Here is an 18,166-nt window from a genome sequence, read left to right on the forward strand (position 1 = left end):
TACTATACTCTTTCTTCGACCAGTGGTATTAAATTTTCGGGATTTATTTCCTTATCCATTATTGTAGTTTTGATTTATTTACTTAACAAAATAACCAAATACAAGCACGCAGCGTGCCTGCTTCCTTGCGACAGGGAGCGGGCGGGGAGGGGTCGGGGTGTGGCGGGGACTCTGCCGGAACGACTAGACGACAAGTGTGAACAGCTCCATACAACACTATGAGCGAGCGTGTTCCGACACGATTTGAAAACGGACGCGCTGCGCTGGCGATCCATCCGACAAAAAATGTCGGATCCGTTTTCAAATCGTGTCGGACAAGTGTGAACAGCTCCATACATCCACTACAGCCACTAGGGCATCCGTTTTTAAAACGGGACCCGCCTCCGTTTTTAAAACGGAAGTGGGAACGGGCCCTTAGGATTATGTGTATGGTTTATGGGATTCAGGAAAGTTGGATAGACAGAGGTGAGAAAAAACAAGAAATACTTAAATGAACATGATTTATTTCTATGTATGTTTGCTTACACATGTTATAATGAAGGCATGGCCACTGAGTTGTCCTAAGGAGGGTAATGGTTCTCAGCACATTATGTCAAATCAACCCACACATCTTTCCAAATTGTAAAATAAATAAATTTTTAAGAAATAAATAATTATTTCAAATATGCATAGGTAGGTGTACCCAAAAAATGGTCTGTTATTATTATATAGTACTGAATGCAAATAATTCATGATTTGGTATTCTTCGATACAAAATGAACTGTTAAAGGTGCGATGCGTTACCTTGGCTCCATTCAATTTGAAACTTGTAAGATATGTTGTGACAAATAAAACATAAACATGGTTTCAAAACCATCCTTTTCTAAATGTTTGACTTGTTAGCGACTCATGTCAAATCACACAAAAATATTTTCACATTAACTTTATAATATGAAGTGCTTATCAAAATATTTACAAAAGTTTTAAGGTTTTCAACAAAATCAGGATGTAAATGTGTAAACTTATATCCAACTTTATGAATATGAAGAGTTTTTGAAAATGTTGTCAGTTTTTAGGTGACTGCAACATTTGATTTCGTTAATAAAATATATATATATATATGTTTGTATATATATTTATAAATTAAACTAAGGTTATTTACAGTTAAAAAATAAACTATGAAATAATAATTTCATATAACGCAAAAAAAGACAACACTATAGTGGTGGTACCTTTATTTGCAGTGAAATAACTCTCTGGTTGTGTGGAGCTAGATCTATTTAATTATTGCACTTTGTCATAACCAAAAGTCCACAGTTGATTACAGAAATACAAGTATTAAAGAAACTCTGTTCATTTATATTCATAATGGAATTATTCTTTGATTCATAAATTTGTCACCGATAAAAAAATAAAAAATATTCTTTAAAATTATATGATCGGTTTATACAAACGATAACCTCTCTGAGAGTATGGCCGAAACGATTCGCCAAATGAAAAAGTCCTAAAGGAGTATAGACGTGGTCAAAATTCAAATGAATTATTTAGCTTAAAAAAATATACGGATTTGTGTTGCAAAACTGACTGTCGACGATTACTAAAACATGCATCATTTTTATTAGGTTTATTCGCATGGATTTTATTCACAATATAAGATTGTATTAGTTAATTTTTGAAATTATATTAAAAAAAAACTCACTCCCCTCAAACACTTAAGTTGGGATAAACTCACTCGCTGAGAGGTTAAAGAAGAATATTAACAAATTTCTATTAATCGGTAAAGTAATAATAATGTGGATTGTAATTTAACATATCATTATAACATCAAAGATGTGATACCAAAAAACAAAATTTGTTTATCCCATAGAGATAGTTTCACAGGTATAATTAAAGAAAGTTTTAATAGGGCTGTCGTGGTTACAGTAAGAAGACGTTTTAATTATTATTGCAAGTAAAGGCAAGGTAACTAAAATTTCTCGAAATTGATTTAAAAGCAAATATTACGGTAAAACATTTTAAAGATACCCTTGCTTGTGTAGTGATGTACCAGAGGGATCAAAAAATAATATTATTTATTAATAATTTCATGTTTGATAAAAAGCTGAAAAAAGAGACAAAAGAATGCAAAAAGAACATCGTCGAATTGAATAGCGAGTCCAGATTTAAATGAAATTGATAAACTTCGGTACAGACCCGGTATCTTTGGGCAAGATAAGAGGGAACTGTGGGGCAAATGTTCCAAATTTTTTTTGTAACTTCTATGTTATCAGTGTGCAGAAATACATTCAAAGTGTCCTCTTTAAAATGATTTGCCTCGAAATACTTCTGATCTACTGACGCATTCATAAAACAATAAATAAAAATGTTAATTGAAATAAAATATGTAAAACTAAATTGCTAAATGAAATGATTCGATTCTTAGAAAAGCACAAGACTATGAGAGCCTTTTAACTAGATAATTGGCTATGGTGAATTTAATAAAATATGATTTGAAATAAGAAAAAGATTAATTTTCTAGAGTGAACCGTGTTACTAAACTTATGGGACAGAAAGATTATGATCTTATATTATTGGGAGTGAAAAAAGAGTTTTGTTTGAGGACACCATATTTATTATCTACATGTTTATGATCAATAAAGTAACAATCTAGGCAATAATTTCAAGAACTGTTAAAAAAAGGTTTTACAAAAATATGTTCTATGTCCATTGTTGTCATCTTCTAACAGTTCGGTCTGAAGAAAAGAAACTCCAAAGCAATTCTAAGGTAATCAATACCACTATAATATTTTGCATTAACATTGGACATTGTAAATATAAAATAGTTAACAATCACATTTTTCTTTTTTTCATATTTACAACTTACAAGCAAAAAATAAAGTTATGCATATAAACTAGGTGTAGGTATAATATTTATAGAATTTGCGAACACCAACATTCATGTTAATGTGCAGAGCTGAAGAAAAGTGCACGGAACGGGTGGAGGGAGTACATCAGACAGATCTCACTGCCTTAATGCTAGCCATAACTAAAGCAAAACTATTAACCAATAACACAATTAGGTAGTACCGACGACCACAAAACCTTTGCTCGGTGAATTATTAAAGTTAATAACTTATCACTAAACATTAAAACATACATTCGTAAGTAAGAAGTTAAAACAGTGTTATTCTTAATTTATACTACCCACAAAATGCATGAAACAAAACATGTTTTCCGTAACAGAGTTGCTGACACTCTGAACTTTAGTTAAGTACTGCAACTCACACATTGTATGTGATTTATACCCAGTTTCAGAATCATTTCATCATTTGGAATGTTTAAGTGATGTGAGTTATTTATACTAAATAATGATGTTGTGAAAGAAATAATTGAAACATTGAAGGTAGGTGAAGTGATTCAAATTTGTCACTACAAAATGGGTACCAGAAAGTGATTTTTTGGGGTTAATAATTACAACTCTGCAAGTTTCACTTTTAAAATGAAATTGCAAATAAAGAATAATAAAACTCTAAGAGATCTTTCATTTATACGCACACGTTAATAACGTTTATTAGACATTCACAACATCTCAGCTATTGGAAGCTGATTTTTTAAAAAATAAACTGGATTACCAGTAGCATTAAACATTCAGGCAAAAGATTTATTAATGATTTTTGTGAGTGATTTATCTTTCCGTATTATGAGACGAATTAGGTTATTTTTGCACAAGATAGAAATTACATGATAATAAGATATGCCCATTAATCCCAGTTGGAATGTTTCATCATTCTTCCAAAGACAACTATTTCACTTAATAAACTTAAAAAATATTTAGTTATCGTACAAACGAAAAAAGTGGCATGTTACATGCTAGCTTTTTTGATAATAAAGCAAAATTTATTCGAAGAACAAAGGTAATTACTAAAACCAAACCTATGAATAAACAACAATAAAACTATAATTGAACAAAGATGTTGTGGTCTTATACTAACTACAATTTCTTATGTCACATTAAATCTTATTATAAACATTAAATAAATCTTATCTAACCTTGAAATTACATGTCAGTGTATGTGTAAGTTTGTGTTTACATATTATAATTTACATATACATACATATAACTCCTTATAAGAATACTGGATGTCAAAATATCATTAAAAAGTGGACTGTGCTTACAAAAATCAACAGATGAAATTTTAAAATAAAATCACTTGTCATTAAACAATTCTGATTTCTTGACCTGAATTAGTTAGCTTTGGCAAATGAACTTTGGCAATTAAGTTAAGATGTTTTGTAAGTGTCCAACGAACACTTAGCTCATTACCGCTCATAACAATATTGTTAATAGCTTGTGGAAATTGCACTCAGTTCCCAAAAATAAAAAGGATTTGATTTCGGGATTTAGAAGGGGCTTAATTAATTTACCAGCAATTATCACAATAATTAAGCTTGTTTGTACAAGAAAATCACTTTTATCGTCCACCGAAAATTCAATTGTTCATTTATTAAGATAACTAACACCCAGCAGTACCGATGTCGATTTCATTATAATATTATATGCACACATTTATACAAAAAATGAGAATCAAAAAACCAACAAAAACATTAAGATTATCAAAAAATATTTTTCACAAGTACATACATTAAAAGGATATTACAAAACGTTAGAAAATTATCAGGAACTGATAAGTTAAGAGTGGTTCAAATAAAATGGATGTGCCATATTTTAAATTTTTCATATTGTTTTTAGCAATACACTTTTGTGGCAGGTGAGATGAGAAAGTAGGTAAGTGACATTTATTGTACATAACTGTTACTAAACAAATCTCAAAAAACAAAACCAAACAATTTCATATTAAAACAATTTGTAAACTTTATAAAATACAAGGTATGCTTTATATATTTCTTTGATAATTTAACGTTTCTTTTAAACTTTGCCTACCATAGGAATCAGCCGTGCCAACCATTATAAAAAAAACTGATGTAAACAATTTATGAGATAAAATTTCTGATGTAAAAATAAAGATTTTGATAATATGCAATATTTATAATACACATATATTTGTTTACACATATTTACAATTTTTAACTCTAAGCATTCTTGCTTCGATCGTCGAAATTCAACCAGTGTGTACAAAACTTACATTTTACGTTGAGGGCATCGAAAGATACAAAAATAATTGATTTCATCCAACAAATAGAAACCCTTCAAGGCAGCATTTCCCAAATTGTGTTTGTCACGACCCGGTAAATACCAGACACGAATGAAAAACTTGGACATTTTAATTTTTTCACAAAATCAACGATACAAATAAATAACATTGAATCAATTAATCGAGACATACCCCGATCTATAAAAGTTCTTTTTTGAACATATCTTCGTTGCACCCGTGATTTCTATTAACCCTTTAGGTAGGGTATACCGATCGATATATCGTCATGACACTTTATGTTCCTTAAGTGCGGTGCACCAAAATGTATAAACAGGGTTATTTAAAAAAAAATATATTAACTCTGCACAGGAGACCTTAAGGAAAATAATTTACCCCAAGGCCTTTGTCATCTTGAGGGATGCTGTGTAGGGTATTTTTAAGTAAAAGGAGGAGAGGAATATTTATAATACATATATATTTGTTTACACATATTTACAATTTTTAATTTTAAACATTCTTGCTTCGATCATCGAAATTCAACCAGTTTGTAAAAAACTTACATTTTACGTTGAGGGCATAAAAAGATACAAAAATAATTGATTTCATTGAACAAATTAAAAAAACTTCCAAGGCAGCATTCCCAAATTGAAAGAAAAAAAAACCTTGCAATTAAATTTTTTCACAAAAATCAGCGATACAAATAGATAACCTTAAATCAATTAATCGACACGGACCTTTCTCTAAAAGTTTTTTGTTATCAACATACACGACACTTATAATACCGCTTGAATAGATTGCTTTCTTTGCATTTTTGTAAGAAGAAAATTTTTCTTTATTGGAATATTTTTATGAGCACTCCAATGACATTTAAATATATTTAACTCAACCACTGATGAGAAAAACCAATCAATGTGTTTTATGGGCGTGTAAGAGTGTTCTAAAAAAGCTAAATATTTCATTACTTCTAGTCAAATTTAAACATTTTCTTTCAAATATCAAAATTCTTTCATGAACGAGTAATCGATCGCAATGGCCTGTCTGTGGCCAAGAAGTCAGAAGGTAAATTGGTTATGTATGAAAATTGGCTACATCAGTTTTCTTTAAAATAGGTTTTGATCACGCTTTGTGGGATTATCTGATCAGTGGTTAATAACGTTGATTAAATTTGATTTGAGTGCTATGATCATAATATTGGTGTTTCCTTCTGTTTGACAAATACTAAAGAGTTTTGCTACATACATACTTTCCTCCATCTTTAATGTTAAAATCAGCCATCCAAAATCACAACCTTTTTTACACATTCTTTCTAATGTCAGAATTGTAAAAATGACAACATTTTATAGTTTGATCTCAAAAATGGAAATTTTTTCAAATGTGGCGCATTTGTGTTGAGATATTATGTGTCTAATATTATCGGCATGATTAAAACAACAGCATTATGAAGTTTGATCTTAGATAATGAATTTTTTCACTTGTGGTGGTTTTTGTTCCGATGTACGTCTAATATTTATTTATCATTTCAGAATGATAAAAATGACAGCATTTTGTCGGTTGACACTAAATAGCAACACTTTTGTGCAGGCGATAAAAAAATATTGGGTCTAAATGAGAAGTATAAAAACAGTCTGGCCACGGGAAAAAAGTTTGGAAAACACCGCTTTAAGGTATACATAATAATTTACAATGGATTTCATAAAGTAGAAATAGTGAGATGGATTTTTGAATATTAATATTGTGTAATATTTAGAATTTGTGGTGTCCTCCATCCTGATAGAATTATTAATAGAGTGCTCTAAATATATCACAATAAAACGGTTTGGCTGCAGTTGTACCGCCAACCTTATTCGTACAGTGTTGCCAAATATTAATTTAAGCCCACAGTAGGCAAGTGATGTGTTGAAATTGAAATTGTGAATATTTGTCAATGGGAGTATCTAGGCCCACAGACGGGGAAAAGCCCTTATTGATCTCATAGGTATTGTAAAATAAGATACATCATTTGATCTTACATAATTATCTTCACAAATGATTTGGTATTCCATACAGGATAGACAACACCTATTAATTGATCTTTATTAATTACATGTCGCAAATTCTTCAATATTCTTATCAATTAATCATTAATATTAACCGGACAACAAAGTTATAATATTCAGTATAGCATAGACATCTATTAACATATATCTCTCCAGTTTGAACTAACGGTAACTGACTGACAGGCAAATTGACACTCGGTCAACAACATCACGGTACTGAACAATTTTCTCCAGTTCAACAATATAAAATTTTCACAATGTCAATATGTATTTAACACAAAACCATTTCATTAAATGTACTCTCTTATAAATGCTGAACACTCCGATCCATAACTTGCGCCGTCAGAAATCTGTGATATATATGGTAACATCAAGACAACAACAATATGTATTCTGTTTTACATTAAGTTATGTGGTTGCAGAAAATATAACATTTATAATAAAGGTGTAGTCACAGCAGTGCTCTATTCACTACTAAACATCTTATATCACCATAATTAATGGTAGTCACTACTAGCACACTCGAGTTCAACAAATCGCCGCTATATAAAGCTTTCAATATCAATTTACTTATCAGAGATCCACTTACATTTAATGTTGAAAAATCAACATATTTTAAGTAATTTAACCCACTTTTAACTCCGGATTCTGAATTCCATTACACAAGACGATTCGAACCTGGAAATAAAAACATATTCATTATTATTCAACAATCAATATTATTTGTTATTTATGTACCATTTAGATGAGTCCAATTTCTATTTGTGAGTACAATTTTTTTTTCAATATGGAATGTGATGAATTAACAAATTTATTCGGTGACCTGATTAATAATATAATTAAAAAAAATACAAGGTCTTAACCGAATAATTAATTAATAATTAGCTATAATAAAGTATCGGAGTGATGTTTAATTTGACATAATCAAAGAGAACTGAGCTTTTGTCCTACCATTTCAGTAAAATCCTTCATCATACAGATTTGTTGTATGTATTAGTGTATTATAATTATATTAATTTGAGGAGAGTTGGTGCGATCATTTATCATTTAAAAGAAATGCCAATACAATATTTTAATGTTTTTCAAATGTTTATATTTTGGTAGAAATGACTTCATGTCCTGGTAGATCTAATCAAATACATCTATCAGCGCCCTTGAGGTGATTTTTCACAAAACAGCGCTATACAAGTTATCCAATGATAATTATTATTAATAATAGCTTCAGTGTTAAGATAGCAAGTAGTCTTCAGACTCACACAGTGTGTGCGAATAAATAATAATGGTACATGAAAATGAATCAGGAGTAGCAGTGGGCAAAGTGGTTCAGTTTAAACAGTCCGATCACCAGTTCCAGCTCTCCGAAAAGATCCGGTTCGGTGAACCGGCTCAATTGAACAACGGTTCTTTCAAATTCGTGGGGAAAAATTTCGAAGAAAATTAATTCCCCACAATATTTAATATTATCGGGGGCAGGAGGTTGGCTAGAAAATTCCTCTTCAAAATTTTCCCCGAATTTGACTTAATTTCGTTAATATTTCTCAATTTCTCTACATTTTTGGCTTATCCCTAAAAAATATTTTTCATCCCTAAATCTCAGGAATTTTCCTAGACATCGCATCACCGAGACCTCGAGTCCAAAAACATAGATTTTATTTTAAATGAATACTAAAATCATAAGATTTGTATGTAGGTAGTTGAATACCTACCTACTTTATTAATAAACACGTCGCCATTGTATGCGTGCGACGGAAGTGTGAATGCATGCTATGAATCCCTATATTATCAATCCGGATCAGTAGTGACCCACGAGCTGTGAGAGCAGTTGAACAATCACCGGTTAACCGGTCTGCCACAGGTCAACAGCTCACCTGATCTCGTTCTCGAACGACTCGGCTCATCAGCTCACTCGTTCGTAAAGATGCGCAAACAGCGAAGAGTGGTTTTTAGGAACCGGATCTTGCGGATCAGTATGGAGAGCCGGTTCACTGAGCCGAGTCATTCGCGAACGACTCACTTCTAATCAGGAGTTTAAAAGAAAAACCACAATATTTTCCGAGTATAATCAAAGCTGAAGGAGCTAACAATTTAAGATTTCAGTTCCCTAGTTCTAGTAGAGAGGGGATATGATTTTTTTTGTTTCTTACCTCTAAATTTACTTGCGCTTAGCGTGCAGCATTTCCATGAGGAGCGTCTGTGTGGGCGCCTGCCCCGCACAGTGTCGACCATACAAGTGCTCTTCGCCTCGCGCCGCCAGCGCGTGAATTTCTGGTACCACCACTATGAGTTTGCTAAATTTGTCCTGGAAAACAAATATCACTTTGTTACTTTAAATCAGAGGTTCCCAAAGTGGTCTATATAGACCCCCATGGGTCGATATCGGCTTGCTGGGGGTCTATGTCAGCAAGAAAAAAATTTGGGGGTCCACGAGATTCAAATGGGGTACATACGAGCGGACCCCCATTTACCTTAAATCAACATTTAGGAGTTCCGTAAATGACACAATACACCTAACACAAATAACACAGTTTATGTTCACAGTTTACACTGAGGAATTACTTATTTGATATTTGTATTTTTATATTTCGTAAAGTTGTTTATTGAGGTATATAAATAAAATTATACGTTCCTTTTCTCGTCAATATTAATATATTAAAGCAAAACATTGCACATCGGAAGCCGCGAATTTTCCTAGATTCCCAACTTGTTTTTGAAAAACGTCTAGGGTAATAATGACGTTCAACATTTAAATGTAGGTCACACAGACTTCAAAACTAAGTTTGAGGACATTTTGACTATGTAAGTGGAATGTTGAAGAATCGGATATCGTATGACAAAAAGAACTGATCGGAATAAGCACTAACAAAGAACTTAAGGGGCAGTTCTGTAGGGCCAGCTACAGAAAGAAATTCCCGTTGTAATACCTCACAAGGGCGCCCCTGTCTACACAATGTAAAGACAGAGGAACTATACCGCCACCCGGTTGTAGGGCAGGCAAGGGAAGGGAATCTTCTTACGAAAAATAGAAATGATTATCACATGGGACGTTAAAAGTTTTAGGAAAATTCAATATTCGGCAGGCAGGGGGTCTACGGAAAAAAATATATTTGGCAAGTGGTCTACGGGGCAAAAAAGTTTGGGAACCTCTGGTCTAAATCTATGTAGATTCTTGAGCATTGATATTTTTGCTTTTCTTCTTCTTTTACTACTTTTTTTTTACTTTTACTACCAATTTTTCTATGCAGATATATTTAAATTTAACACTACGTAATATATCAATAACACTGCACTGAAATATTTACTTCACCTATATTAGAACAGGTTACACCTAGTGTTAAGCATATAATTCAAATGTATCGCAAATTATGCTAGGTACTTATTTACTGGCACTGAAATTGAATTGATACGATAACAAATCATGGAAGTGTATTTTGAAACACATGAAACATGAATAGAGGAACGATTACCTAAGCCAGCGATTCTTAACCTCGGGTCGCGACCCAAATTTGGGTCGCGAGAGGTTTTGGGTTGGGTCGCGGAAATCGCGTATTGATATCCCGATCGATGTCACTAAACTAGTATAGTCACAATTATTACTACTCTCAGAACAAGCACATCTATTGTTCACAATCGCGACATGTTAGTTCTGTTTTAATCTCAAAAAAGCCATCAAATTTTCAATTCAAATCGACGAATCAGTTGATATTGAAGATTTCCCACAGCTGTTGGTGTACGTAAGATACAGAACTCCACAAAATTTCAATGAAGAGTTCCTGCTTTGTGAAAAGCTCTCTGAAACTACAACTGGGGCTGATATATTTCTTTTAATAGACAAGTTCTTTGTGGAACACCAATTACTGTGGGACAATTGTCTCGCAGTCTGTACAGATGGAGCACCGGCAATGATAGGGAGTCGCATCGGGTTTTGTGCCAAAGTCAAGGAACGAAATCCAGAGGTTGTTTTAATACACTGCTTTTTACATCGAGAAAACTTGGCTACACGTGATATGCAGCCAGATCTACATCAGGTGTTACAGGACGTAATACAAATTATAAATTTCATAAAGGCACGCGCTATGAACTCTCGGATATTTCGACTGATGTGCGAAGAAATGGGTTCAGAACACCAGAATTTATTATACCATTCGGATATTCGCTGGCTATCCCGCGGAAAGATTCTAGCTAGAGTTCTTTCTCTTAAAACAGAAATAGAAATATTTTTGACAGATAAAAGACACGAATGTGCTGATCGCTTCAGTGACAACAAATGGATGGCTAAATTGGCATATTTGGGTGATATTTTCCACCACTTGAATCAGTTGAACACAGAAATGCAAGGTCAAAATCGCACTGTAGTAGACATTTATGAAAAAATTACTGTTTTTAAAAACAAAACAAAACTTTGGCAAAATAAAATTGCTCAATGTCAATTGGCAGCGTTTCCAACATTAAACTTGTTTTTGGAAGATCTTAATCTTAATGGCAACCGTATTTTCGTGGAGACCATGCCTATTTCTTTAGAACATTTGAGAAGACTTGAAAATGAAATGGAAAGATATATTCCACAAAGTGTCCATATAGATGTAATGGGCGTTGAAAACGATTCAGCTGGATTACAAGAAGAATTGCTCGAAATGCAAGGTGATGCACTTTTAAAAGAGAGATTTGCCAGAACGAGTCTCACAAAATTTTGGGCACAATTATCTGGGAAGCCTGTTCTGAGCAATGAAGCTGAAAAAGCCCTGCTACCTTTCCCAACTACTTATTTATGTGAAGCAGGATTTTCATGCCTCGCTGTTATGAAGAATAAGTACAGGAATAGGTTGGATCCTCAGCATGACATGCGGTGTGCACTTTCTATAAACATAACTCCACGTATACATGATCTTTGTTCAAAAATACAACACCAGGGTAGTCACTGATTATTTTGCTGTAAATTTTTTAACTGTTTTAATGCTGGTCTGATTTTAATACAGAACATTTAAATAAATTTGTTTATTTCTAATTTTACCAATACATCGTATAAATTTTATAGTATAAAATTACATAACCTGTCAATGGAAAAAAAATAAAAAATTAGATTAGGGTCGCGTACTTCAAATATATTCGTACCTTGGGTCGCCAGCCAAAAAGGTTAAGAACCACTGACCTAAGCGATATCATTTTCAACAATAAGGGATCTTGTAGACAGTATTTTACATGATTTGCAGTATTATTTGCAGGATTACTTTTTTAATTTTTGAGTGATACTCTATTATCATAGTGCTAAAACGACAGAAAAGTAGAAACTGAACATTTTAGACAAGTACATATTATGAACTTCTAAAAAAATTATTATTAGAGGGGAATTCAAATATTTATTGGGCCATAAACCAACACTTTCAATTTTAAAGCAATTTAATCAGAAAATAAGGCAGAAAAAAAATTTACCAGCAGAACAATAAGTGCTGTTACGATACATCAATTCGACATCTGCTCAATTGAATTCTTGGAGCATTAAACTCGAATTGTGACACAGTCAACCAGCACGTAATGGAACTTGAATAGGAATGTACATATCAGTCAGTGGCTCCAGTTAGGTGTCAGTGCAACGAGATTGTCCCGATCTGATAGAATGAATGAATGACTGAATAATGAATTAATTCATTAATATAAGTGATTCCGAACGGGCAGCTTACCTGAATGGATGGGTAGCAGGTCAGTGTGTAGTCCAGCAGAGCGGCCTGGACAGTCTCGTAACCTTCCTGGACGCATTTTCTATTTGTTATCCCCCTGACATCTGGAATACATCAGGAAAGAAAGTCAGTTTTTTACAATAATATTTTATACGGGGTAAGAAGGTAAGATAAAATTGCTAGAAACAATTTGGAAAGCGGGTATGGGTACCGCGCCCCGCCCCGGGTACCATTTATCGGATAACCAACACCCCTGCCATAGATCAACCCAAATGATTCGCCACATTTGGTGACTTAGCAGGGGTGCCCGGGTTCATGGAGTGAGGTTTGTCTAGGTCTTGGCGGCGGATGCGTTTGTTAACTTATTGTGTGGCGGGCCGAATTGGTAGTGACTGATTGAGGGGAACTTTTTGACCTCTCAAGCCGGTCTTTCTCGACCACCTTCCACCATTTCAGACCATTTCTAATCACCTTTTTCCGCAGTGGTTGAATGAATTCACTCAGACCCTACATACAGCATCCCCAAAGATGGCATAAGCCCTGAGGGAAAAAAAATTCCCCAGGGTACTGTGTGGAGCTAATGTTAAAAAAAAAGCGCACAATCAATGATCTAAGTTTTATCACGACATTTGTATTCCATATATCAAAACAGCACGAAGAGAAGAGAGCATCAAAATATAATATAAGTTGATTAGAAATATATGTATCATTCAAATCTGTGCAGTGTTAGGACGGGTTGTTTCGGAGAATCTGAACAATTCATCAAATTTCAACCTTCATTTTCAAGATCTGTGAAAGATTTTTTCTAGTTCTGTTTTTATTTCAGTTTTGTCAAGCAACTAGCCTACTATGATATAAAAACAGAACTTGAATAAATCTTTCACAGAACCCGAAAATGAACGTTGAAATTTGATGAATTGTTCAAATTCTCCGAAACAACCTGTCCTTAGTTTCACTGTTAGACTGATTACTCAAACTGCCAAAGCCATGATCACAAATGAAGATTTTTTAAATACAATTGGGATAAACTATGTGAAAGCAGTGACGTGTGCTGCACAACGTTCATCAGATGTCACATAATCAAGATGATTTTTCAATGTTATTAGATGAGTTCTCAAAGTGCCTATACATCAAATCTTCCAAAATGGAAGGTAGTTAAGGTTGTCTCATTTAATCTGTCCTTTTAACCGCGACTATGAAATGCTTTGATGCCACATTTATTTTGACGTGTGTATTGGCTACAGTTCAGATATTGGAGTTACTAGCATTTTACAAAAAACAACATAACTCGCAAAGGAGTATTTAATAAAGACTTTATGATTTGATTTATCAAAATGTCTATTTCTTCCTGTACATAAAGGAAAAATTTCTAAATATACTTCTCATAATTATGGCTTAACATCCTTTTGTGAATTTATTATTCTAGATAAAAATCTTCAAGCCGGCTATTGAATAATTTCTATTTCTGTTAAGAGTCGGTATTTAAAAATAATTTAGAATTGTTAAAAATGTCTTATAAAGTGATCATAAAGTAAAGATAGTTACCTGGGTTAAGGAGGAGGAGGAATTTGACACATATATAGTCCGACACATCGAACTTGAGCTCAGCGAGTTTGTTCTGCAGCTCGTTGAAGTGTTCGGCTAGCGACGGGACGCCCAACAGGCCGAGGCAGAGCAAATCGAACTTCTGGCCGTTGTGGAGTGTAGTCTCGTCGGGGAGGCCGTTGTGCATCCGCTGGTGCAGGTGGTCCAGGACCAGCATGTCTGACCATGAGTGCTGGAGGAGCTTCATCTGGTCATCCACCTGGCGGAAAAAGAAACATCAAACAATGCAATCAACCTCACTGCAATAATCGGTGCAATTGGCAATAAGGTTGCAAACATTATTGTTATCAATATAATCAACATACTAACTGAATCATAGCAATTGGCAAATATTGTACAATTTTATTTTATTTTTTGTTACCATTGAGTTTTGATGTAACTATATTTTTTGTTCCTGAAGGTTGTATTATTAAGTAAAAAAATAAATTAAAAATAATGCAATTACCATAAATGAAATGGTAAGATATAATTTTTCGAAGAAAACTTCTTCTAACTGCTTTTCACTTTGTGATGGCATTATTTATTTTTTATTAAAACACAAATAACATTGTTTACATCACTTTATTTCGATACAAAATCTCAACATGTTTCATGAACCAAGTTCACTTCATCAGGACTGTGCTCCTGATGAAGTGAACTTGGTTCATGAAACATGTTGAGATTTTGTATCGAAATAAAGTGATGTAAACAATGTTATTTGTGTTTTAATAAAAAATGGTAAGATATGCTCACAACAATGCCGGAATAGGGTTTCGTAGGTACCTACTTCCAACTTTTACTGAGGGCAGGCAATTAAAAATACTAATTTCGGTTGTCCGCAACTCCGGCTTAATTATATACAGAATTCGGATTTGCTTTGAATTTAATAAATTATTTTCAAAATTGGAGCTGTTCCTTTGAAAAAATTCAGACACGCACTGAAGAACCTGTGATATAATATTTTAAATGAAAATAATTTTTATAATTGTCTTTTTTGGAAATTGGAATTTAATAACACGCGATTTTTAATGGGGCTAGTATTTTGATAAATTTTAAATACAGTTTTCCAATAAGAATCTAGTAAGTAACTGAGGAAATTACAAAATGACTATTTCGAATTTTTTTCGTTTATATCAAAAATTCTTTAGCGCCTTCCTCGTTCTATTTCGGGAGAAGTTTTTGGGATCCGGTTCGTCAGAAGCAGGCACTAACAATTATGCAGACTGTACAAAGAATTAGACAAGACTAGTCCGTCATTACGCCGCCACGCTGCATTACGTCACCTCTCGTGTACGTAATAGGTAGGTAATACGCTCTCAATGGCTGCCTATATCTGTTGAGTTGGTTGCTCGAATTTCTCCGACTTTCTCCGGCCGGTGTCAGTGTCAAGTACTGGGCCACTGTCAGCGTGTCAAGTGCACGCGGCCAGCGCTAGAGGGGGACGCCAACACCGCAACGGGAAGTCACGGCACGGATCCGTCTATCAATTATTACTATCAAACGATGTCAAGACATTCGGGCGACCGCCTAGAAAGGGTAACCTTATTCCCCTCAGTTTCGGAGGCGAGCCAAGGACGACAAGTGCGTTTCTGCTTGGCGCGCCAACTGGTGCGGTATTTCACCCCCACGAGGACGAATACAACGCACGATGTAGACGTAAATGGTAGAACTAGGTACAAACCTAGCATCTCCCCTTTCATAACTTCCAATTTTAGATGGAGTGAGCTTCATTCAAATCCTGTGTAACTATATATATATATAATTGAAACACTTTGTTTACACCACATTTAATTATTATGTTTCAAAAATCAATGGCTTCTTCGTCAGGATAATTAATTAGTATTACTACTTTACGGTAATTTTAATCATTAATATGTGTGATTACATTTTTCAAAACACGAACTAAATAGTTAAGTTTCGAAGTACGAAAATTGCCAAGCAGTATGATAAAAGTCACAACGTTTTGTGTAGTTATAGATTGGTCTTAAATCACTACTTCGTGTATCGACAAAAGTTGCCGTCATCTGGCGGGCGAGTAAACGCAAAGATAATCCGAAAATAAGGACGTGAAACTGCAAACAGCAATTTAGGTGCAGTCTTTGTTAGCGGTGTCGTACTGACACTCGTACACCCAACGCACACACCCGAGAACTGCGGTAACTATGGCGAATAATGAACACAGCGTTCTATTATATAAGGAATGTGTTTTAGAGTCAGTAGGTAAATTTAAAAGTTTCATCAGAATGACAAACAAAGAAATATTTGAAGCATTTGAGAAAATGGAAAGTGAGGGGATTACCGTCAGTTACACTTCTCGTAATTTAGTTACAGATTACAGAGCCGAGAGCGTTGAGTCGAAACGGACTACTTTTCTTAGTATTACGTTTGATAATGAACTCTATGGTGAAAGTTGACGGCCAATGGCAGAGATTTCCAATTACGGATAAATAGGATGGTTCGTCGCTAAGCGGACCGGAGCATCTCGGTAACTCTAATGATGAAAGATGGCATAAGCGCAAAGAAAAAAGAGACTTACTGACTGCATCTTTTTACGAAAATGTACGTGGTAAGATCTTTGTTTCTAACATTTGTCAGAAAATAATTATATCCACACGGCAAAAATATGCGACATGAATAATTGCGGAAAAAAGTTTTTGACTATCTGCGCAACATGCAGAGAGAATAATCATCAACAGAAAGAGTAGACTTGCCGGTATCGATTTTCAGTCGATTGAGACGTAGTTTTAAAATAAACTCTTTCGTATTGGCATCCTATAAATTATGTACCAAGTGATGGACATGTGCTGGCCTTGACACGTGTGCCTCGCAGCGTGTGTTACTTTCTACACCGAGTTCAAACGAAAAAGGGTATCCGGATCGAAAAGGAATAAAGCACAATACAAGTGGAACCGCAGTCGAGGAATTTAACCAAGATAAGTTTGTATGGACTAATCATTCACAAAGTTGTGGACATTTATTTATTTTATACTTAAGAAAAAAATTACTACACCTAATGAAGGCATCATAATTTTATTATTACGTTGATAGTTACATTTTCTATAACGATTTAAAATGTGCCACTTTTTGATTTGCCGCCAAAATGACATGTTCGTTTTTATTCGTGAAGTCGGCGGTGCTGACGTCAAGAAGCGTTGGTGACAACCGACTTACCAGACAGTGGCATTGTTGTACAAAATCTCAAGGACAAAAATTTTATTTTCAAAAATTGACCAACCCATTACTCGGTGGTCCCAACTATTTCATTCTACACAGCCGAGTCGTGGAAGTGATGTCCTACAGTACCGTCTCTTTTCCAATAGAATATGAAGAGAAGTGAGCTTACAATGTGTTGATATTTTCCCAACGAAGTCTCTCGATTCCCAAAACAAAGCGACGGCTTATTATTGTGTGCCACGAAGCGCATCATTCGAGTTTTTATCCAACCAGCATTCGGAAGGAATTACCATTTACGCCGTCTGCTAGCGGCGTTTTCACAAACGGAATTCCTCGAGGAAACGCTGCTTTCAGTACTTATTTAAAATAATTCGCACAGATACTGATAGCTTTCCGAAAATAATTAGAAAACAAACGTGTTATGTCAGCGATTACTGCAATCGAATAGCACTTTAAGTATCAATGAGAAATACTTTTGTATGTTGCTTTATGTTACACCGACGAACATTAGAGACCGATTAACCGAGACTTGTAAGTTAATTGTTAAGTTATAAATAGTAACGATTAAGACACGTAATAATAATGTGAT

The 18,166-nt window shown here is 34.1% G+C and overlaps 1 protein-coding gene across 1 annotated transcript in view; it reads right to left on the reverse strand.

Annotated features, from left to right (window-relative positions):
- Window positions 1-483: 483 nt before the first annotated feature.
- ftz-f1 (ftz transcription factor 1) overlaps window positions 484-18,166 on the reverse strand; it is a 291,635-nt gene continuing 273,952 nt past the window's right edge. The window contains exons 6-9 of the mRNA XM_089649854.1: window positions 14,365-14,623; window positions 12,823-12,923; window positions 9,292-9,446; window positions 484-7,825 (exon numbers count right to left, since the gene is read on the reverse strand). Coding sequence (XP_089505980.1) covers window positions 9,300-9,446; window positions 12,823-12,923; window positions 14,365-14,623 — 507 coding nt within the window. The 3' untranslated portion in view covers window positions 484-7,825; window positions 9,292-9,299. The remainder of the gene's footprint in view (window positions 7,826-9,291; window positions 9,447-12,822; window positions 12,924-14,364; window positions 14,624-18,166) is intronic.

This window comes from Hesperophylax consimilis, chromosome 31, assembly GCF_061612785.1.
Source record: "Hesperophylax consimilis isolate HC1 chromosome 31, BYU_Hcon_1.0, whole genome shotgun sequence".
Classification (NCBI taxonomy): Eukaryota; Metazoa; Arthropoda; class Insecta; order Trichoptera; family Limnephilidae; genus Hesperophylax; species Hesperophylax consimilis.